Source organism: Vigna umbellata, chromosome 3 (assembly GCF_029865625.1).
Source record: "Vigna umbellata cultivar VRB3 chromosome 3, Vumbellata_1.0, whole genome shotgun sequence".
Taxonomy (NCBI): Eukaryota; Viridiplantae; Streptophyta; class Magnoliopsida; order Fabales; family Fabaceae; genus Vigna; species Vigna umbellata.
Genome location: NC_142167.1, coordinates 57,444,690 through 57,470,357, shown reverse-complemented (window position 1 = coordinate 57,470,357; position 25,668 = coordinate 57,444,690). Strand labels below are relative to the sequence as shown.

The window sequence follows — 25,668 nt, the reverse complement described above, 5'->3', positions numbered from 1 at the left end:
TGATGGCTCAACACAGTTTGGAAGTATTGAGGGAACCGAACCAAATGACTGTTTTGCATCAAATGTAAAAGCTTCAAGGTCTAAACTAGTTATACTTTCACTGTCATAATTGCAGGTTCCTTTTTCTTTGCCATCGGGCCAAAGTTGCATGCAATAGAAAAACTTGAAGATGATGCTACATGAATGAGTATTTTCTCGGGTTTGGGAAACCATAGGATCTGAGAAATTAGGAAGAGGTTTTCTGGGTTTTCTTCCCAAACAAATGGAACTGAGACAATTAGTTGGAGGAGTTTGAGGGAACTGGGCAACTGAAGAGACCTCTGAGAAATTTATATTGTTTCTTTTTAGTAATGTAATGAACATCTTAGTCATATTTTAGTATTTTAATTTATTATTGAACATCTTTCTTTTTAATACATGAACAATACAATTAGTTGTATGAACATATAACAATGTAGTTTATTTTATATATAATATTCACTTTAGTTCATATTATTTCATTATCTTTTCATTAACAAAAATTAATTTTATCACAATCCTATTTTATTACAGTCAAAAACCAAAAAAAAAAATTGTACACATTTCCGGCGGTTTTAGAACCTCGGATAGACAAATCCTATAAATAGGGGCGGTTTTAGAAACCCCATTAGTACCGGCGGTTTTAACCCTGGTTATTTCCGGCGGTTTTAGTAAAACCCCCACTACTACCGGCGGTTTTAGTAAAACCTCCACTATTACCGGCGGTTTTTCAAAACCCCCGTTAATTGCGGCGGTTTTTTAAAATCGTCGGTAACTACTTAGCGACGCAGGTTTTTCCACCGGTTTTCCTAACCGCGGGTAACATATTTTCCGGGGGTTAAAACCGCCGGAAACGGAAAAAAATAACCCCCGGTAAAAATCTATTTTTTTGTAGTGTTTGTATCCCAATTATTTGGTCTATCATGCTTTCTTTTTCGGAATTTTATTAAAACCCACTTTAATTCCTTCAATAAAAACAAGAAAAAGAAAACCAAATACAGAATAAAAGTTAAAAAAAAATAAACATTTAAAATGAATGAAATTATAAAAAAAAGAAGACTAAAATTAATATAAAAATGATTGATGTATTTTAAAATAATAAAATTCCATCAAAAACATTTTTTGGCCATCGCGTGAGAACCATGGTTTCAATAATAAACCATCAAAACATAACAAATATAATAAAAGAAATAAAATTAGTAAGTGGTCTTTCTACATAAATAGAGAGAAAAAAGAAAATAAAGTTAATTTCACGATGGAGTCTTTATTATCTCATTGTTGTTATGATCATGTGTAGGATCAATTCGTACCAATTAATGAGAAATTTATAAAACGAAAATTTCAATAACTTTGTTATTCAAAAAATAAATTTAACTAAATGAAAACTTCTATAAATTAAACCACTTTTCAGAAATATAAAAAATTCAAGTTTATATTTTTATATAATTTTCAAATCGTCATTTTATTTATCATGCAACTTTATTTTAACAGATAATATCTTTATATATATAAAATAATGGTGCCAAACAAGATAGAGTGAAAAGGACCTAGTATTAGTGCATTGGTATTCTCTTATCCCTTCCTTTTGTTTCCTTTACAACTTTTATTAGCTGGAACTTTTTTTTTGTCGGATCCAACTTTTTTTCCTAGTTGGCTAGTGTTTATGTCACGTACCTTCCATCAATTCTTTTTGTAATATATATATACCTTTTAATTATTATATAATTTTAGATGTAGAATCGTGTGCATTGCATTATGCTTAATAATTTAAAATTAATTTATCCCATTTTAAAAGAAAAAACACATTCATTGTCTTCATATCCCAAATCTTATTCATGGAGAACGTAAAGTATTTAGAAAATTACCTCAAAAGATTCTGGGATCAACAATAAAAAAATAAAAACTCCTTTACAGCCCCCAGATCAAATGAATAATTAGCATAAATTTTAATTATTCTTCTTCTTTCTTTCATAAATGTTTTCTTCTTTTTTTTTTCATTTCTACTTCATCATAAAGGCATGTTCTTTTCTTTGACTCTGCCAGTGGCCATTTCGTTTTGACAAGCTTCTCTCGTAATAATGGCATTCAGTCTGCATGCACATTAAGAATAAAACTCTTGTTTGTAAAATGTATCAAATAGAATTTGTCCACGTCTCTTCCTTCTAACTCAAAAAATATATAAAAGTGCAACTTCTGTTTAGATTCTCAGTGCATGCTAAAAATAAATATATTGATACTTAATTTATTAATTTATTGTAGTATATTTTTCATTAGAATTATTGTTCCTTTTAAGCGCAACTTGTAATAAATTGCGGAAAGATCTAAATCATATAATATTATTGAGGCGTACGAAACAGATATTAAAAGAAAAACTCCTCAATATACGTATCTAGCTAACTCATCTTTAGGAAGATGTGCCTAACCAAACCTCATGATAATGTATCTTACAGTCTTCATGATTCACTTTCATGTTTACTATTTCAACACAAGGACAAAACACATTTAAATAAAGAAATGGATACACTAATTATACACCCACAACTATTATTTTTTATTACATTTTTATTATTCATGAATATTATTAAAAATATAATTTATATGGATTTTGCTTCTTAATTACTTTTTCTATTTTAATTTTAAACCTTTGACAAATTTTAGTCAATAATAAATTATGTATCAAGGAAGTTGTCACTCACGTTTATGGATTAACCTATCCAAAAGGATAAAACATGTGAATAAATGTAGTATTTTGACTTTATAAAAAAAAATCATAGATGTAGTATTTTGAGTGTTGAAAGTAAATATTATTTTTAATATTTAATTACAATTTTAATTATTTTTTTAAAGTGAAAGTTATTAAGGTGAATTGTATATGGAAATGGTGAAAATGATGTAGTAGTGATGTGAGTATGGTGAATTATGAAGGAGAGAGTGAAGATTTGCATCAAGTGGTACCTGCGGTTACCCTACAATTGGGGTAGAATAGAGTGTGACTTGTTCTTTTCCTTTTTCTATACTTCTCATCTTTACTACCAAAAAGTCCACAACTAGGTCGCAAACCAAACACACGTAATTTATGTCATCTCCATGACTTTTCAAAGGACCATATTACACTCCTTATACTTCTCCATAACAACCACAATGCACATAAACTCCTTTTCTCTCTCTCTCTACCAATTAACTCAACGACAAGTTTCCATCTCTATAAAACCACACAGACCCATTTCACTATCTCATCACAAGCTGCCCCTACCACCACGCTACTTAGCTACCTCCACACTCTCACTCTTGGAAAGAGAGAGAGAATCAGTAACAGCAACCAATGATGGAGTCAGACTCCGAGAACAAGTGTGATCTTGTTCACGAACCAACCTACACGCCGACAAAGCTTCCTCTCTTGATCTCACGGCCAAACATGGCGGCGGACACTCCTCCTCCGCTGTCGCCGCCGCAGAACACGATTTCGGTTCCTTTCAAGTGGGAGGAAGCACCGGGGAAGCCCAGGTATTCCCACACCGACTCGGAGCCCGACAACAGTGTTAAAAAAACACTGGAGCTGCCTCCCAGGTTGTTGTTTTTGTTGGACACCAACGTCGACGGGCCTTCTCCTACAACCGTCTTGGATGGGCCTTACGTGGGCCGAGCCGTGTCCTTCACCACCTCCTATAGGACTCCCAGGGGTTACTGGAATTCCAACTTTGGGTCCTCGAGGTGGGGCGGCTACAAGAAGATTACAACCGACGACGGCGAGGGCAGTTTTGACTTTTCACCTCACTGTTCTTCTTCTACAATGTCTAACGTGAAGATCACAAGGGTTCCCAGAAGAGGAACCTTCTGGACTCTCTCCAAGCAAAGGTCACAGTTATGGGTAAGTCATATTCTGAAATCGACAATCGCTTCGTTTTACCCTTGCCGGAAATTATTTACTGTAGTTTTCTTCATTTATTCAGTATACGTTGTTTTATATATTTTCAATCATGGATTATTGTGTCAAATTTCTTTAATATATATAAATATAAATATGAATAGTTGTGTACGTTTAAACAACTTATCACATTTTTTTAGTCGCCTAAAGGATCATGTTATCCAAATCATGCATGCATAAAGCAGAGCCAGCTAAGGTATTAGGTATGCATTATGATTTTTGATGGAGAAAAGTGCTGTTTGACTAAGACTATATAAATATTGATGTTTGCTTTAATCATATTATATAGGTGGCTTAAAATAAGGCCACCGAAATTATAAAAGCTTATTGTCTTTTATTTTCACTGTAAGAAAAAAGTTAGTGATTTCGATTTTTGAGAGTACTTTCCGTCTTTGATTTTCTTAAGATAAGTGTACCTTACCCTACAACTACGCAAGAATGGAAAGATTTGGTTACTTTTTCTGAGTCGAGAGATTAAAACAGTCAAACGATAACAACATTTGGGCTGGACTTTCACTATACCTGGCCGAAGAAAAAGCGTCAGTGTCGTTGCCTGCGCCACTATAAAACACCTCAAATAAGTGTAATTGTTACAGTACACAGATAATAAATTTATGGAAAAATATATTCTGATTCAGATCTTTTTCTGAACATTTGATACAATACATATATTATTTTTCTATTGATTTATTATTTATTTTTTATTATATTGAGATACTCTAAATTTAATAAAAATAATAATATATGTTGGGTCAAAATATTATATAAAAACCTGTATCAATATATTTATTTCTACTTTCAGATATTCCTAGTAGTTGCGGTTGAGAAATTCTTGTTGGCTTTTGGAAAAAACAAAAAACATTTTGAGAACATCCCCATCATAATACTTTTGTAGATCTTGCAAATCATACAAGTCAATGATGAAAGGTGATTTTGAAGGAACAGTATTTTCTCTTGGTTGAAATGTTGGACATTATCCTGAGACTTATGAACATAAATTCTTGCATAATTGGTTCGTCCATGTTGGTTGGTTAGATATTTTATTTTTATTTTTAGCTGCACCGTCTGTGTATTTAATCGTCCTCTGTTGCAATGGGTGGGTTAGGTTGATATCTCATCATATAATTATAATTTTACAACTGCAGGCAAGCATTTATGAAAGCTTTAAGCAAGTGGTCCCATGGAAACGCAAGCAACAAACGCAGAAAAAATGTGCTTCCAAATTCGACACTGTTTGATCTTCTAGATTTTTACTTCTGTCAAATCTAGTTATTTCACAAATTCCTTCTCACAAAAACAAGGCCATTTAGTGTATAAATAAACAAAATATTTTACCCTCGCACTCCTATCTCCCACCGTACGTAGCATATCGTCAAAAAGTTTGTAAATATAATTTTGATGCTAAACTTGTATTTATATATCACAAATAATTACTGAATTATCATGTTATTATACAGCCATTTGTCTTCGAGATTAGAAATGAAAATTAATATTAACTCTGTAAAATTGTATAAATAATATCTATGGCAGTCATCATCGCAAAGCGAAAGTAATTATCACGTTATATTAAAGTAAATTTTACGTCTAATTTATTTGGGTTTTTGATTTTGAAATTGTGAATTATGAGAAAGACTTGTCCTTGGTCACTATATTTCCACCGTATCATAATAATGTTATGTACTAAAGTTAAGCATTGAGTTTGTTTCCTTCGAATAGTTTTTATTAAATGAAAAATAAATTACCATTATAAATAGCATAAATTTGTACCATATAGTATAATGCAACGTACTAATGAATAACTACGATAACATGAAATTCAAATACAGTGCATATATGAATCCTTAAACGATTTAATGATTCATATAACATAAACTAAAGAAAGATATAGCACCGAACAAATAACATGGGTATTGATGTAAAAAGTTATTCCAATAGCTTCTTTAATGAAAGTTTGGTCCAAAAATTGAAGTCACACTTTGAACACAATGACAAGTATAAAGGTAAATGTTAGACTGAAGTTAAGGCGTGTCAAACATACATCCAAAGTCTAAATACACTTTTAATAGGCTGAATACTTTGTTGATACCTATATAAAATTTAGATATGCGTTAGGAATAAACTATTATTTAATAAAGAGTTTATTTAAATAAAATAGAGATCTTCTTAAGTAGCTTGCGACCAATTATTAATGTTTTGTTGATTACTTTTTATTAATTACCTACTGACGTTGAAACCAAGCACTTGCTTTCAATTATCTTTTACTCTAGTGTTTCATTCATTATAAAGTAATATGAAGCATCATTAGCTTTATAAATTAATAGTATGGGTTGGTTATAAATTTTATTAGAACGATTTTTATTTAAGCAGATGAAAAAATTAGTTACTATTGTGTTTTTGAAAATTGAACATTTTGATTTTTTTTTTAATTACCATTTTGGTAGGCTTTCATTTATTTTGATCTTAATATTTGTTTTTGGTGTAATAAAGTTTCAGTGTTAAATGAATTTATATGGTTAAATTTGTGTTATATGCATTTAAAAATACTACCTGTCGTGAGTTTTGTTTAAATTAAATCATGTAATCTTTTTATAAATGAGTATATTAACATTGTTAGGAGGTGACACTAGTGAAAAAGAGAGAGTTCCTAACGTGTCTATTATACTTTAGTTTCAACAAAATCAAAGCATAAAAAGGAGTGGTGATAATTTTGCAATTTCTACGAACATATAGGTTTTGGTTCTTAAAAAATTGAAGTCATATGTTGTTTTTGGCCTCAGTTAAACAAAAATTGAAGCCTAAAAGATGCCAAATAACCATGCCTTTTCAAACTGAAGCTTATGGCATCAATTATTTACAAAATTCCTATCATAGGATCTTGTGAAACTAACAAGGGCTTTGTACAAGGTCTATGGCTTTGGTTCTATGCAGAACCATTATCATAAGTTCCTGATGTTGCAGGTTGACTTTTCAATTGGAAGTCCTCTAGCCAGTTCTATGACCTTAGTTGTTTTGAAAACCAGTACCATAGACTATTTTTGCTTTGATTTTATTGTGAACTGAGGCATAAAGTTTGAAACAAATTTTAAAATTGTCACTGAAAATATTTCTTTTCGAGGCTTTATGCAATAGTTCTTAGTAAAATTAAGGCTATAAACCCTTATTGTTTTGATTAATAAAATAACTAAGATAATATGTGTTCCTGGGTTAAATTTGCAAAATAACAAAGCATCTTGCACATTTCTTATTCGTATTTTCTGTGTTTTTCTCTCCATTTTCTGTGTTGTTGCTCTTTTCTTCATTCGTGACTTTTTTTGTGTTTTTGAGTTTTCTCTGCTCAAACCCTTATATGAAGAAGCTTTTAGCGACCAACACAGATAATTTTTCTTTCATTTTAAACAAATATGCACATTGATTAATTACTTTAGGTATAATTTTCTTTTGTTTTGACTGATTGGTTTTGTGCACATGTACTCTTTGGAGTATGAGTGCTTTCTCTTTTACCCCTCATCGGCAACAATGATTTATTTCGACGTCGAATCCACCTTCAAGGTTAGTTCATTTTGGATTTTTGATAAACTTTCATTTTTGTTTGGTGTTTGTTAATCTTTACATCATATGTATCTAAACTTAAGATAAAAGTGAGAGTATATTTAAAAGAACTTCAAATGACATAAAAATTTGTTGAAAGCATGAAATAATAATGAAAATCTTCCATAAAAAATTTAGATCAAAATTCAAAGTCTATGTAAAATATTTTTGTAAAATTTAGAAAAATAAATAAATTGAAGAGAAATAGAAAACGACTTTTTGTTTTTGCATAGTTTAATTCACCTTCACTTAAAATTTTGACCCATGTCTATTTATAATAGTTTAGAAAATTGTATTCTAAAATTAATAGCGTGTTTTAGATGAAATTCGATTATTTTAACATTAAAATTTAAAATATAAATATATTTTTTTATAAGTAAATTTTATTATTTTAATTTACACAGTCTGTTTGAACTTCTTCCTTTCAGAGCTCCTTATCTTTTTTTTAAAATTTCTAATCATTCTTTCACATGTTTAAAGATAGGAGACCATCAAAATAATTTTTAAAACGAGTTATCCACATATATCCAATTCTATTATATAAAACTTAATAGTTAAATATATATTCCTTAAATTAATTTAGACAAATATAATGACAATTATATTAATTCTCAAGAAAAAATAAAAATGGAAAGTCCCGTGCATACACATGCTAGTTTATTGCTGAAATTATAGGTCTGCTAGCTTGTAATGGCGTATATTAGGGTCTTAAACGTAACTAATAATTCAAATTATTTCTATTTCTACATCGTTCTTTGTTAGGTCGGTCCACACCACAACCCATGAATTAAGAAATGAAAGTTAAAATTATATCATTTTTCGATATTTTACTTGACTAAATTATTATTTTTTATAGACAATCAAATATAACAGTTAGATAAATAATAGATTAAAAAGCATAATGTAGGAAGCGATATTCATGATTAAAAAAATTATTTAAAACAATTAATACATGTATAAGAAATTTAAAGTATAAATAAATGAAGGAAAAAGCATTTTAAAAACTACGCGTAAAATAAAATGTAGGAGACGGGAGAAAGTTCTCTAATTTTTTTATTGACAAACTTTAAATAAAGAAAGAAAGAAAATATTAATAATGCATACATAAGTGAGGGTATCATTTACTTATTTTTTGAACATCATATTGTGTTGAATGTAAGAAACTTAGCATTGCAGTAATTAATCTGAGTAAATCCTAATTCAAAGTCCACACTAACCATCACATATAAGATTGAAAGCTTGAAATTACAGTTCCACTTGACAGCATAGGCTTAAAAGTTAAATAGCGTGTCTTGCACGTGACTTTCATTAGTAATTAAAAAACGATTCTCTAACTGTTCTTTATTAATTAAAACTTATGAAAAAAAATACAAAAGTCTGAATACTATACTTTCAGAATTATTTAAAATGAAACCCTCATTTTCTAAAAACTAAACTGTTTTGCCCCAATTTAATTATTTTCATGCTAAAACTTGCGAGAATAATGTTTCTAAAACTTTAAATAACACCAACATTACAAACGGAAATTTAGACATTGCGTTATATTTATTTATTTATTTATTTGGGATTTAAAAATGGGTTGAACCGCCAGTTTTTGTATTTTTGTTTTGACTCCTGGACTTTGCCTCAGATGACTCGAAACCCTCGCGCAATTGCCTCACATGACTTTGCTCTCCAAGAAGACGTTTTCCACACGCCGCCGGAGAACCCTCGCTCCCCTTTTCCTGCGACCAGCTGAGGGCTGCCAACGACGGCGATGACCCTTGTGTTGTTAATCACGTCGTCGATGTTGACGCTGGGATGTAGGGGTTCATCCATTTATGTGAGGGGCCGGAGTTTGCTGATTTCGGTAGAGATTCAGAGTCAGGGTTTTCGGAAGTTCAGCTAACGCAGGAAATGGGTCTAACTTCCTTTATTGCGGGCGTTTTGGGAACCCCATCAGTGGCGGCTGCGTCTCGTGTTTATGCCATTTCGACGAAAACAATAAGAGCATAAGAGCGCAAACGCGTGTTTCAGAGAAGAACCATAAAACAACCCAGAGGCGGAAAGATTGTTTCTTGAGGATGTACTTATACATGTTACTGTAGAACCATAATAAATTTTCATAAAAATGAAAAGTCACCAAAATAAAAATAATAATATAGATAAGATAAAATTTGAGTATAGTTTAAAGTTTTCTGAACTGTATTTTTTCTAATTTTTAAATTAAAAAATGAATTGTAAAGAATGAAAACACGTTTTTAAACAAGGGCAAAGTGGAAAATGAAATAAAATTAAATGTTGGAAGTGCCACCACACACCGTCATTCCAGCTTCTTTTTTTCCCCACGCGAGCCACCATTGGAGCAAGAACGTGCCACCAGTGCCGCTTCTCCTTCAAACTTTCATATCAGAGTGCAACAGAGAAACGTTTCTTCGTCTCTCCAAGTTTTGCTGGAACTCTTTCTTTAATTTGTTGTAAATCCGAGAGAGAATCCCTTTCATTTTCTTCTTTAAAGTTTAGTTTCTGATTTGTATTATTGTTGTTTGGAAGTGATTAATTGTGGTTGTTATAGTGGACAATTGTAGAAACTTATTGGCGGGATGAGGTGTTTCAGGTTGCGTGCGTGAGAAAAAAATTAAAGAAAGAAAATGAATTTTGTTTATGGGAGTTGAAGATGAAGGTATTGTGTTCTAGAATTTGTGGTTTCTTTTGTAAATTTGGTGGAAGAAGATAAAGTTATGATGATGGATGATTGTTGTGTAGATGTTTGAGAGGTTTACTTGAAAAGAAGAATGGTAATGGGATGAAGATTGGAAGATGAAATTGGAATCATGGAGAATTTCGGGAAAGTTGGTTTTGGAGGAATCATTGTATGGACAAAAAGGGAAACATTTTTTTTAGGATTTTGGGTATGGTGATGTTGTTATGAGAAAAGAAAGGATAGGAATTGTATTTCTTATTCCATGAGAAGAGAGTACAATTTTACATATATATAATTGTTTGAAACAATATATAAACGGAATATAAATATAAAAATAGAATATAAATATATGAAGATAAATGCACAGATATGAACGGAAAATAAATTAAATCCAATATCCCCCTCAAGCTGCAGCATATATATCCTTAATGCTCAGCTTGGACAACAAAGATTGAAATTGTGCTGGATGCAAAGCTTTAGTATGAATGTCTGCAAGTTGTGCTGAAGTAGGAATGGACAGGAGCTTAATTACACCAGCTTGAACTTTATCTCTTATGAGATGACAATCAATTTCAATATGCTTTGTTCTTTCATGCATGGCTGGATTTTGTGCAATTTGTATAGCAGATTGATTGTCACAAAACAGAGAAACTGGTTGTGGTAGAGGTTGTTTCAAATCATGGAGCAAATACAGAAGCCATTGAATTTCACATGTTGTGGAAGCTAAAGCTCTATATTCTGCTTCGGTTGATGATCTAGATATAGTACCTTGCTTCTTGGATTTCCAGCTAATTAATGATGCACCATAGAACACATTAAAACCAGTCACAGACCTTCTAGTGTCAGGGCAAGCAGCCCAATCAGAATCACTAAAAGCCTTGAGAGCATGTTCTGTGTTGGAGGGAAAGAATAATCCTTGTCCTGGATTGTTCTTGATATATCTCAGGATTCTTATTGCTGCTGCATAGTGATCTTCCAAAGGATTGGAAAGAAATTGACTGAGAGTACTAACAGCGAAACATAAATCTGGTCTTGTGTTGGTTAGATATAGTAACCTGCCAAGAAGTCGTCTATAGGCCTGCACATCTGAATAGGGTTTCCCTTCTGTCTTGGAAAATTTTGTGCCTGGCTGTATAGGAGTAGAAACAGGTTGACACCCCAACAATCCTGCATCTTCTAGTAACTCTAGAGCATACTTCCTTTGTGACAAATTAATGCCCTGTTGAGATCTTGCAATTTCTAAGCCCAGAAAATACTTGAGTTGGCCTAAGTCTTTAATCTTGAACTTTGCATTCAATAGAGCCTTCACAGTTTGGATTTCCTGGATGTCATCACCTGCCAAAACTATATCATCTACATAAACAAGTAAGATGGTAATATGACCAGAATCACTTTTGACAAAAAGTGAATAATCTGATTTTGATTGTGTGTAGCCCAAAGAAAGTAAAGTAGTTGTCAACTTGTAATTCCATTGTCTAGAGGCTTGTTTGAGTCCATATAAAGACTTCAACAACTTGCAAACTTGTCCTGGTTTTTCAGATTTATAACCAAGAGGAAGAGACATGTATACTTCTTCATCTAGATCCCCATGTAAAAAGGCATTAGTTACATCTAGTTGATGTAAATACCAATGTTTGGAAGCTGCTAAAGCTAGAACCAATCTTACTGTTGTGAGTTTGACAACAGGTGAAAAAGTCTCAAAGTAATCTAAACCTTGTTGTTGTGTGTAGCCTTTGGCTACAAGTCTTGCCTTGTATCGTTCAATACTCCCATCAGCATGCCTCTTTATTTTGTATACCCATTTACATCCGATAGGTTGCTTTCCATTAGGTAGATCAGTCAAAACCCAAGTTTTGGTATTTTCTAAAGCTGCAATTTCTTGATCCATGGCATTTCTCCAACAATCATGTTTGATGGCTTGGTTATAGGTTTTAGGTTCACTAACTTGGGAAAGATTAAGGACATATGATTTATGAAGAGATGATAATGCATCATATGATAGATATGAAGAGATAGGATATAAGGTACCTGTGGATGACTGAGTGGCGGAAGAAGTAGATGACATGTTGCAATGATAGTCCTGCAGATAAGATGGTGTATGTTTTGGCCTAATTGATTTCCTTTGTGGAGTAGCAGTGACAGGTTCAACAGAAACAGGCTGAGAAGAGAAAATAACAGGGTCGGAAACAATAGAAGGAGGAGATGTAAGTGGTAAAGAGGGTTGATCAGTAACTTCTGAGAAAAGAGGTGATGGAGGTGAAATAATTTTGGTGACAAAATCCAAGGAATTTTGTGTATTAATAGGTGAGTGCTTGTCACTAGTAAGAAAAGGAAATATATTTTCATAGAATACTACATTCCTTGATAGAAAAATTTCCCTAGAATTGAAATCTAACAAAAGGTAGCCTTTCACTCCTGTTTTAAAACCCAGTAAAACACATTTTCTTGCACGAGGTTGAAATTTTGTTCTATGAGTTTGAAGAGTTGAAGCATAGCAAAGTGAGCCAAAAACTCGTAAGTAAGTAATGTCAGGTTTAACATTGTGTAACAGCTGAGATGGAGAAAAATATGTCAAAACTTTGGAAGGTAAAATATTAATGAGTTGCACAGCATAACGAACAGCAAAAGACCAGAAAATTATGGGCAAATGGGATTGAAACATTAAAGATCTAGCAACATTGAGAATGTGTTGATGTTTTCTCTCAACGACTCCATTTTGTTGAGGTGTTTCAACACATGATAATTGATGTTGTATCCCTTTTTGTCTATAAAAATCTGTCATTGCAAACTCATTACCATTATCTGATCTAACAGCTTTTACATCAATGCCAAATTGTGTTTTTATATAAGAAACAAAGCCAATAAGTTGTGATCTTGTATCTGATTTACTTGTCATTAATTTAATCCATGTGTATCTAGACATATCATCCACTATAGTTAAGAAATATTTGAAACCATCAACAGAAGAAGTACTATAGGGCCCCCAAATATCAACATGAATTAAATCAAAAGGAGCTTTTGAAACAGTAGTACTTAATTGAAAAGGTAATTTTCTTTGCTTAGAATAATGACAAGCATCACAATGCGTGTATTTTGTATTGGGTAAAGTGGCATACATGTTGCGTAATTTGGTATAACAAGAAAAAGAAGGATGCCCTAGTCTATAGTGCCAAATATCTATAGAGTTATGTCTTATTGTAGAACAAGCAATAGAATTCTCAGAAGTAATAGCAGCTGGTGAACCAAGGGGTGTGGGTGCAGGAACTATCATGACATACAAGCCATCTCTTTCTTCAGCTTTGCCAATCATCTGCAGGGTTGACTTGTCCTGTATTTCACAGGAAAATTCAGAAATGTTAAGTTTACAAGATAGAGATTTAGTTAACTTTGTGACCGAAATAAGATTGACAGAAAAATTAGGAATAAACAAGACATTATGTAAAGTAAGGTGTGGGCTAAGTGAAACAGTGCCAGAAAAATGAGCAAATGAAGAGTTCTTGTTGGGTAGTGATACTGTAATTGGTGAGATTCTATGATAAGAAATAAAATGAGACAAAGAATTAGATATATGATCGGTAGCACCTGTGTCTAGAATCCATTTGGAATAGATATTACCTTGAGCCTGGGAAGAAGTGGAAGCATTATGAGAGCTCACTAGATTAGTAGAATGTGGGATTGTGGGATTAGATTGAGGAAGAAGTGCCAATAAACCATGAATTTGCTCTTGAGAAAGTCCCGAAATTGCGGAATGTGACTGTGCCGGAGAATTATTATAAGAAGGAACTACTGTAGAAGAATCTGTTGTAACATTGTGGACTCTTTTGGATTTGAGATCAGGTGGTAATCCATGTATTAGAAAGCAAGTATCAATGGTGTGGTTTGTCCTGCCACAGTGAGTGCATTGTCGAGGTGCACCAAACCTTCCCCCTGAGGAACTAGCCTGAGAACCTTGATAACGAGCCTAAGAACCTTGATATGAAGATCTTCCCCGGCCATAATCATTGGCAGGAGAGGGTTTACCTCTGCCATTGAAGGTAGAAAAAGAAGGTTTAGATTGAGAAACTTGTGACGCCATGACTGGAGGTTGAGAAAGAATTCCTGATTGTAATTGTCGCTCATGTTGAATTATCATCGAAAAAATTTTGGGTAAAGAAGGCAAGGGATCCATGAGAAGGATCTGAGAGCGAACAACAGAGTAATTATCATTCAAGCCTCTAAGAAAACAAAGAACACAATCATTTTCACGATATTCCTTCATTGTCTTAGAAACAACACAACAAGAAGCAGAAGATTGGCATTCAGGAATAGGGCGAAAATTGCAAAGTTCATCCCAGAGAATCTTCATTTTAGTGTAATATGCAGTAACACTTAGATCAGACTGATGCATTGAATAAAGATCTTGATGCAATTGTGAAATTCGAACAGAATCACCTTGGGAGAAACGATCTTTGAGATCCTTCCATGCCGTAGCAGCAGAGTCAATCCAAATAATACTTGTAGCAATCTCATGAGAAACAGAATGATTGATCCAAGATAAAACTAGATTATTGCAACGCTTCCATGCTTGAACCATTGGATCTGTACCAGCTGGACAAGGAATGGAACCATCAACAAAGCCAAATTTATTCTTCATTTGTAGTGCCATAGACATCGAGCGAGTCCATCCATGATAATTGTGACCTTCAAGAATCGGGGAAACAAGCACCAATGAAGGATTCTCATTAGGATGAATGTAATAGTCATGTGTTGTATCTTGCAACGATGCGAGAGTAACAGAGGGAGTAGCCATAAAAGGAGAAGAAAAAGGCAGAAAAGCCAAGAACGAAAGGTAGAAAATGAAGATCAGGAAAAGAATTGGTTGCGGAAGAACGTGATAAAAAATTAATTTTCTTCTGATACCATGTTATGAGAAAAGAAAGGATAGGAATTGTATTTCTTATTCCATGAGAAGAGAGTACAATTTTACATATATATAATTGTTTGAAACAATATATAAACGGAATATAAATATAAAAATAGAATATAAATATATGAAGATAAATGCACAGATATGAACGGAAAATAAATTAAATCCAATAGATGTCTACTGGACCTTGAAGGAGAAAAGATGCACTAAGAATAGTTAACAGAGGGAAAAGAGAACACCCTCTTTCAACACTTAATTTTATTTCATTTCCAACTTTGTCTTTAATTTAAAACGTTTTTACACTATTTATCCTTCATTTTTTAATTCAAAATTAAAAAAACACAGTTCAGTCACGGTAGTATGCCACGTAACACCCTACTTAACGATGTTTGATTAATTTGACGGAAAGCCTTTATTTGATCCAATTTCACAGAAATAAGGACCCAATTGAGACGCAAAAAAAGAAAGAGACGTATTTGAGATTCTGAGTGAAAATAGAGACCTAAAATGACATTAATCTCATATATATATATATATATATATATATATATATATATATATATATATATTTGTAATTTTTATCGTATATTAAAAAAACATATATTAACATGTTAGTAATTTCACATAAGAGTAAATGGATATTTATATATTTAGTATTTTCTAAAAATATTAATGTAATTTTGTTTTAAATAACAAGTAAAATTTAGAAAACAGGTTAAATAGAGTTTAAATTTTTTTCACAATTTAGTCTAAGACCTTATTTGCAGGAATTAGATGGTCAGCAGATAGTGTTGAACATTTAAAGATTCTTAGAAGCGTTTAGAAAATCTTTAAAAAGATAACAAGACAGAAGACTTGTTTTTATACTAGTTTACTTCCATATGAGTTATGTCTAGTTATCTCTTAAACACTTTTATAGGTTTTACTAATCTTTGAAAAGATTACAACAAGTTTAATCACTCCTCACAAGGTAAAGGTTGAAAATGAGTGTTTTAGCGAGGTGATGTGGTTTGACGAGAAGGTGTTCTCGTACGTGACGATTGTGGAGGTAGTAAGGATTGTCTAGGTGGAGTTGTTTAATAGGGTGAAAGTGAGGGTTGAGCTTGCAAAGCTAGGTTGTCATTACAGCTAATATGAATAACAACTTGAACATGAGTTGAGCTCGACGATACGACCTTAGACGTTGTTCAGAAATAGTGTCTAATGATTATTTTCAATTTCTTGGGAGTAGGTTCAACAATAACAGCTTTAATGGATTGTCGAGGACACTTAAAAACGAGTCCATCATTAGAGTCTTGGGACTCTTCAAGGCGTACAATAGGAGAAGACACCTTGGTCTTCTTGGCTTGGTTCTTCAACATCAAGGAGCTTGAGCATTTAGACGTTGCGTCAAGCTTAGGCATAACAAAATCAACAGTAGACGTTATCACCTTTGCTTCGAGCATCTTTCCTTCATGACTTTTCAAGCATTGACGCATGATGATCTCTATGTTGATGGCCTTCAGTGTTGAGCTAAAGTTCTTCAACCTTAGCATCTCTTTCAACATTTCGTTCATATGAGGAGGGGCAAGTTTGTCTTTTCTTTTCTTTAAAATCTTCACAACGTCAAAAGGAGGAATGGATAAGAGCCTATTGAAATCAACATAAAGGTGCATCAACTTGAGGTTAGTGACGCCAAAGTGTTAACCTTTGTATACTTTATACAACACAATATTGTTTCTTACTTGTAGAGGAACATCAACAAATAACATGTGCTCAAAACTCCCTTGATTTGAAACCATCCTCTGGATCAAAGACTAATAGTAGCATTAGTAGACATCTTTGTGAAGGTTCTCGATAGACCTTATCAAGTTGATGTAGATGAGGTGTAGAAGGTTGAAAGGCACATCAGTCACCAAGTGGTAGAAGGCGTATCTAACAAGCTTAGTGATGTGGTCCCTTTTGCTATAACTTGAACACCTTGTAGTAGGGCGTATTTGTCGATAAATGATATCCTTTCCTATAAAAGATCTCTAAAGAAGTTGATGTGGTACAAGAGTCGTTCTGCAGTCCCTTCGTGGGCACAGAGATCGTCCCACCCTTTGTAGAAGAAGTTGTTGTATCTTTCCCCACCAATGGCTGGTGCGATGGTTTTTATATTCACTTTCCCCTCCTTTCCAATCACTTTGGAGGTTAGACTATTGTGTAATTCAACATTGGTGCAGAACTAGCTTTGGGAGAACATGTGTATCCCACTCGAAGTACTTTAACAATGATGAATATCGATATGAACATTGAAGTCATATGAACATAGTTCTTTCAAATCCATCCAATTCTCCAAGAACAATTTGATGGGTTTGCTCATAGTGGAATTGATCAAATTAACTCTCTTGGCATATGAGTATACCTCTTCGAAAGAGACAACCACTTGTTCATCAAAAGTAATAGTTCCATAGGTTAGGGCTTTTAGTAGGGAAAAGTTTGGAATATGAGGAGTTTTTGAGATAAGTTTGAAGGTTAAGTTTCGTGCTTGAGAAGTTATAAGTTTTAAGTGAAGGTTACTTTAAGGGTTGAACTTGCAACATTGAGTCATTTATTGGTCCATAAAAAGAGATATATACTCACTACTTAACATGAACAATATTAAGAAGGTATTAGATAATTTGAAATTCGGTCAATAAATATCTTAGACCAAAATGTTATTATGAATTATCCAAATATTCACTTACAAGGTAAATACTTCCTTAGACCTCATCATGGTCTTTACTTCCATTTCATGTTATACCAAAATCATTGAAACCAAACTATTAGTTTTTCTCTGTTAACATACTTTCGGATACTTTTAAACATCACATAATTATTAACATATGTCATTTTTTCTTAAACAATAATCTATACATCATCCAAATAAGTATAACAAGTACTAAAATAAGAATAAAAAAAATAATTATTTTTTATCCAATTCATTAACTAAATAAAATATTTACTTTAACTTTATTTTTATTATTTTATATATATTTATTTGAAGTATAAAAGGATGATGTTAAAATAATACAAAAAAAAATAAGAATCGATGTAAGGATTTTAAATAAATAACTATATATAGATTATAGGTTTAAACATTAAGATAATCTCTAGGTGACTTTTCTCAAATAGGTCTTTCACTTTTTCCTGGTTTCAATTGGGTTCTTATTTTTGAAAAATTAAAGCAATTAAGTCATTGTCGTTAGTTTCGCACTAACACCGTTAAAGATCTACCACGTGTCACCTCATAGTTTTTTTGAATTTTTAAATATTTTTTTTAATTATTTGTATTTTTTATTTTTTTAAATAAAAATTTTGACATGTGTCAAGTGACATTGTGCCATGTGACATTGATATGTCATTACATTTATCTCAATTTGGTTCCTATATTTTTATTTTGTCTCAATTTGGTCCTTGTATTTTTATTTTGTCTTAATTTAGTCCTATTTTTTTTAAAATTAAACAATTTTGTTCTTCTTCAAATTTAAACAAAATTTAATTTGTATATAATCTTTAAAAGAATTTATTCAAATTGATATTTTTTATTAGAAAAATAAAAAAATTTCAAACTAACATAGAACACATTTTTATTTATGCAGTCCTATCGAAAATAACTTAATTGCATTAAAATTTTCAAAACAAAAACTATATTGAGACAAATAAAAATAAAGAAACTCATTTAAATTTTTTCTACAAAATTAAACAACAAATGAAATCATTTGACCTAAATATTATGAATGAGCAAACTATAAAAGTTAGCATTTCAATAACACTTAATAAAGTAAATTATCGTTACAACCACATTTATGACCAATTTATCATAAAACACAATAGTATCAGTCAGTTAGTTATTTTTTTATAAATTTCACATTAACTAGGATTTTTACATAATTTTGCATCGGTACCCGCGGGTACCTCTTACCTACAAGTATTAAATACCCGTAATGGATTTTATCTGCGGGTATCTGCATTTCCTAGTTGGTAATGTTTGAATGACCTCTTCCATTTTTTCTTGATATGACTCACCATGTCATCTCTTCAACACACTCTGAAACCTAAGCAGCCACCATGGTCTCCTTCATTGTCAACCACCGCAAATCAGAGTGTCTCTTCAACCATCTCTTTAAAACACAACGACCACAGCATCATCCTTGGACATGCCACCATCTCACCATCTTTGTTCATGCAAAACCTGCTGAAAATTCAGACCTAGATCGTACCACCTTCGTCACCATCTTCGTTCATGAGAAATTTGCACTAAGTCCACAAAATGTCAGGTAGAGATGGAGGCCATCCAGATATCAAAGTAGGAGCATCCACTAAGTCCACAAAATGTCACGATTTTTGTACCAATTGATTACATTATGATTGTGACAAATTCTTCAGGAGTATTGGGAAGAAAATTAAATGATGTGGTGAGTCACGTCAGAAAAAATAAAACATAGCATTCAGTTATTACTCATGTATACACTCTAAATTAAATATAAATTACAAAAAATAGAACTACATAAAACACTAAAATAAATAAATATCGTTGAACAAAATTAACCAAAATAAAATAAAAAATGGTATTAAGTCTTGTTGAAAATATACACGAAAAGATTATTCTTTGTGAATAACTGTTATAAATTTATGTTAAATTTAGATTTATTTGTTATTTCTATCCATGCTAGCTGAATTTTTTATATAAACACTATCTAACCACATCAAAATTAAGTAAAAAAATAAGTCCAGACTTATTCAAAAAACAACTAAAGTTGAAACGGAAACAATAAAAGAGGGGGCCTATAAAGTTAAAGCCCACTCATTCCATCCAATTACAAAATGCAAATACGGATATGGACAGTAGTACTAAAATTTTATGTTAGTTTATTTATTTAGATAATGGAAAGCAATACCATTTTTAAATTAAAAATTAAATAAATAGTTATTATTAATTAGGGTAAGCAATACCATTTTTAAATTAAAAATTAAATAAATAGTACGAATTTGATGTTAGTTTATTTATGTAGATAATGAAATGCAATACCATTTTTAAGTTAAAAATTAAATAAATAGTTACTATTAATTATTTTTATTTCTATTTTAATTTTTAATATAAAATATAATGCAACATATTTATATAATAAAATAGAATATTTATTTATTTATTATATGTATATACACATTATTTTAATATGAAAATTGAAATACATGTATAAGTTTTTTGTATCTTATATTTTTATTTATTTTAATTTGCATAGTAAAAATGTATCAAATTTAACTATAAAACATTATATTAATATTGTTTAAATTTTTTCATTAAAATGTCTAAGATATTTTTTTTCTTGGCTAGAAGTGATTATGTAACATCTCATTTTACAAGTATAAAACTATTAAAATAAGTACTACAAATATGATAACTAACGAGAAACTTGAGATTTCTAAGTTAAAAAGTTATATCTTGAAAACTAAAACTTAACTATGTCTCTACTTTGCCCACACCCCGCACTGGATCAACTCAAAGGATATTCTTCTAAGTTCGCACCATTTAAGGTGATCATTGTAAAAGAGAAAACAAGCACACACAAGAACAAACAAAGACAAAATGATAAGCTAAAGTACCAAACTAACCTTCATACATTTGTAAAACAATAATATCACACTTATAATATAAAACAAGCGATACAAGAATAATCATATCAAAGCTTAGACCTTGACCATCCAGATACATATATTGATGCCGGAGTCATGAAGGACATGTCATGTGTGTGGTGAAACAACTTACCCCAATCATAATACCACTCCATCAAACTATCATATACCAAGGTTAATCCGTCAAACATCTATGACCAAAACTAGTGAGCATAGACTAGAACATCATGTTACTCTTCACTACATAATCACCCGTCTCTACTTGAGATTATGAGTTATTGAGAGTGTCAGAATCATCACCCAATCCCAGAGCCCTTACTTTAATACATAACACAACATAACAATTTCCCCATGGAATCCTTTTCACATCATACTTAATCTACATTTACCATCCCTATAACATTCATATGTATTAAAACTATATTGTTGATAGGGGGAGCTTTGTATCTTTATATATTTGTTTTTTATTATGAATGGTTAAAAGATTAATAATGGTTTCAACCACAACAAAATGGCATAGCAAATGTTTATATCTTTAACATGTGTGTGTTAGATGACTGAATCCATTAATGTTGAATGATTCAAGTTTAAAACAGATGAAAAATCTCATTTTTGGTATAAATAATCGATTAAATAAAGTATATAATTTGTTAGATTTAGTCAGATCACTTAGAAAGCTAACAAGGGCAAACTGCTCTATTATAATTGATTATACAGGTTACATAACCGATTAAAACAGAGAGAAAGCCATAATTTGTTATATAATTGAGATAATATGTTAAGGATGGAAAATGGATGACTAATATGGTTAAGTGTTACATAATCGATTACATAAGTTTAATAATCGATTAAAACGAAAATGATAGTTTAATCCACTACATAAATAGCTTAATCTGTTAAAATTGTTAAATGAAGCAATAACAAGCTTAAGTGTTTAAATAATCGATTACATACATAGGATAATCTGTTAATACATAAAGGAATGCATAACAGATTACATAAATAACATAATCTATTATACTGAGATAGGATTTGAAAATCATATATATATCTGTGTGTGTGTGTGTGTGTGTGTGACTTGAGACCTTTTTCCATAACGTTTACATTTTCAAATACTGACAAATCTTCTGAGTTTGTGTACAGGTGTTCTTAAAGACAATTGGACTACATTGGTTCTGATTAATTCTACACTTTGAAGATTGTGTTCAAGATCAGGTTCTTTAAACAATCTATATTGTGTACTTGTGTGGGGATAACCAGGTTTAAGAGCTGGGATTGCTCTCGGTATTTGTAAGAGATTGAGTGTGTTCATCTCTTGTGTTGCTATCTTGATTTTGAGTGGTGAGAGGAGTGCATTGAAAGGGTTGTCTCTGTATTCTTGTATGCTCAATCATTATAGTTAATCATTTATTATTCCTATCAATTTTTGACAACAACATGATTTTTGGATTTGGTAGGATCTAAAACTCATCCAAAAGACCAAATTAGCATCATTGACATTAGAATTGATTCGGAAAAATATTTACAACCACAATTGAATATCATTTTACTCTTTTGGTCAGGAATTAGGTTCATGAAATAAACCAACACTCTAAAACTCTCATAACATATTTTACCCCTTTCTTATCATATTCTAGTAAACTAAGATGCTAAACAAGTCTTGAAACACCTAAGGACAGGCTAGAAACACCAAGCTTACTCATACATTAAACCCTTTAGAATTTCACCTATCAAGATTCTCTTTTAAACCAATTTCAAAGCTCTTTACGTATGTATATATATGACAGCATATTAAACACACCATAAACCATATTTCTGTAAACTAAATGATTACATAAGTTTTAAATGGCTCAAGAATAAACCACAAACATCTAATTTCTCCCTAAAACAACTCCTCTAGAATTTTACTTATCAAAACCCACAATTTGAATCCTAAAATCAGCCAATTTTAAACCAATTTCTCACCATCATTCTATCATATTACCAAAACACAAGTCAAGAGCAAAAGACCAATCCAAAACTAGTTTCTCATCATCTCATCCAAACTAGTTTCAATTCAACAAACTATCTACACCTAAGATTCACCATACCAAACCATCATTTTCATGTCATACAATACATTATGAAAGAATTCAACATAAATTCAATAATGGTTACATACAATGTCACATATCAATTCAAACTATCAAGTTACTACAAATTTAAAAATAAGGTATTTAGCTTCCCTTACCAATTGCCCTAGAGCTAAGATGACTTCACCAGTTCAAGGAACTCTATATGCACCTACAACTCACAGAAACATGACTAGGGTATATCGTTAAAACCTATAATCAGTAGATAATCTTATAGAGTACTTATATAACACATGCAAACACTATGGCTTGCAAGCAAAGAAAACGAGACATACCAAAGAAAATAATAAAAACTAACTTACTCTTTTGGAGGGACTAATCGATTATACTTGAAGATTTTGTCGTTGTGATTATTAGTCTCTGATATTCAAACAGAACTCCTAGAGAAAAGTTATAAAACTCTAAAAAAGTGATTTCTAAAAAATTGTGTGTTTTCAAATCATAAAATTCGTTTATAACAAAATTATTTATATTAAAAGAATTAATATTAAATTAATCGAATCTCGGTAATTTTAAACTACTACCACTTCTAAAATATCATTGATAGGTATTTAATGGCTCAATCCTTTTATTGAATATATTAGAAGATACGTTGCAGATTTTGTTTTTAAAATAACATAATTCTAAAAAAGAAATTCTCTGTTATACAGCCTTTATAATATTTATCCCAATAATATTACTTATTATTTATGGACGGAAGTCATTTTTTTAAAATATTGTGAATATTATTATTAATACATTATCTAGGTAAGTCTAACTTTTATTATTTTTACATTAGGCTACAATACACTATTTACATAAAAATAAGTATTTTAGTTTCTAATTAAAACTATAAAATTATAGTTACTTATTGAAAGAAGTTAAATTAAATTGCTAAATTATGCATGTTAAATAAAATTATATAATAAAGTAAACGTACATTTAAATTGAAAAAATAAATATATTGATATGATATTTTTATATAAATAGTTTAATTTTATATTTGGTCGACAAAATTATGTATATTTATAGTTTTAGTGTTTAATTAATTTAACTTTTATAGTTTTTTGTTTATCTTGATTACGTGTTAATTAATAATTTTTTTAGGTTTAAGGTTTTTTATCAAGTATATACTACATATATATATATATATATACACACATATATATTTTGTGTATTTTATTCATCTCAATAAAACTTTAAAATATCAAAGTTAAAATAAAATAAATAAGACACTTTTATGTAAATATTATGCTTTCTTTATATTAATAAGAATTATGGCTAAGAAAACAGTGTAATAAAAAAGTACCTTCTATCAATATATCCGTGTATTGAAGCCTACGGTTAAAATAATGAAATATTGCAAGTATAACGGTTAAAATAAATTACATGGTATAAAATATTTAAAAAATAGCAATAAACAAAACCAATTTATTATTTATCATTAATAATAATAAAAATACATTTTATATAAAACAATAATAAATTCTTACTGTAAGTATTTTCTCTTAAAATACTAAAAAAATTAGAAAAATTGGGCATCAAACATTATATTTTTTAATAAATTTTTACTCTAAGTAATGTCATTAAAATGCTAAAAAGTTAGTAAAATTGTGTATAAATGTTGACAAAATATATATATATATATATAACTTCCAGTTTTAAGATGATAAAATGAAATGTTATAAAATTTATAAAGAAAATACATTGTCTCAAATATAAAAATTTATATTATTAATATAGTTATCAAAATTAAATAACAGTAATGATAAAATATTTCTAAAACAATTACGGTAACTACTAGACGATTAAGGAGAAAACACAATGATAAGATATTGTTCGTTTTGGGTCAAGCTCTCACGGATTTGCTTTTGGTACCACTTCAAAAGGTCTCTTACCAAGGGACGTATCTTATGTGTATATCAACCCATGTCCATCTCTTGTTTTATTTGATGTGGGACTTTGTTTGTACCTAACAATTCTCCCATCAAACAAAGACCTCTTACCAAGGGACGTATCTTATGTGTATATCAACCCATGTCCATCTCTTGTTTTATTTGATGTGGGACTTTGTTTGTACCTAACAATTCTCCCATCAAACAAAGGACTATGGTTCTCCTACCTTCCATACAGCGAAAGTCTTTTTTTCTTATTCGAGTACACCATGGTCTGCTTCCCATGCTTACATACTGAGCATTTCTTGTTCTCCACCTCCCATGATTTTTCTGGCTATCTGCCACTGGTCACTTGCTTAGGCTTCACCTTTACCATGAAAGGATGTACTCGTCTGAGTCCTAGTCACCAGACCTGAACCATCGGCTCTGATACCATTTGTAGGGAGGTTCAACACACACATAGATCTCCTCACTAGTAAGATATTGTCCGTTTTGGGTCAAGCCCTCACGAATTTTCTTTTGGTACCATTCTAATAGGTCTCTTACCAATGGAGGTATCTTATGTGTATATAAACCCATGTCCATTTCTTGTTTTATCTGATGTGAGACTTTGTTTGTACCTAACATGTCTTCCACCAAATATGCTTCAATACCCACTTTCACATGTTCACATCAATAAGATGATCATCACAAAAAAGAGAACATAGACACAAGAATGCACCACAGAAAACAAACAAGATAAGCTAATGTGCAAAAAAAGTTTTCGTAAATCAAATATAGAAGGTTTAATCATACAAATAGTCCCTATTTCTGGTGACTTTTCTCAAATAGGTCTCTCACTTATTTTTTGTCTCAATTGGTCCTTATTTTTTAAAAAGTGAAGTAATTAGGTTCTTGTCGTTAAT

The 25,668-nt window shown here is 31.1% G+C and overlaps 2 protein-coding genes across 2 annotated transcripts; one reads left to right on the top strand and one right to left on the bottom strand.

Annotated features, from left to right (window-relative positions):
* Window positions 1-3,166: 3,166 nt before the first annotated feature.
* LOC148203085 (uncharacterized protein At4g00950-like) lies at window positions 3,167-5,397 on the top strand. Its single transcript, XM_088108741.1, has 2 exons — window positions 3,167-3,886; window positions 5,089-5,397. The coding sequence occupies exons 1-2, from the start codon at window positions 3,341-3,343 to the stop codon at window positions 5,179-5,181; spliced, it is 639 nt and encodes a 212-aa protein (XP_087964867.1). The 5' UTR covers window positions 3,167-3,340; the 3' UTR covers window positions 5,182-5,397.
* An 8,584-nt stretch (window positions 5,398-13,981) lies between these two features.
* On the bottom strand, window positions 13,982-15,003 carry LOC148203084 (uncharacterized). Its single transcript, XM_088108833.1, has 2 exons — window positions 14,646-15,003; window positions 13,982-14,236 (listed from the first exon to the last, which is right to left on the bottom strand). The coding sequence occupies exons 1-2, from the start codon at window positions 15,001-15,003 to the stop codon at window positions 14,067-14,069; spliced, it is 528 nt and encodes a 175-aa protein (XP_087964959.1). The 3' UTR covers window positions 13,982-14,066.
* Between the last annotated feature and the right edge of the window lie 10,665 nt (window positions 15,004-25,668).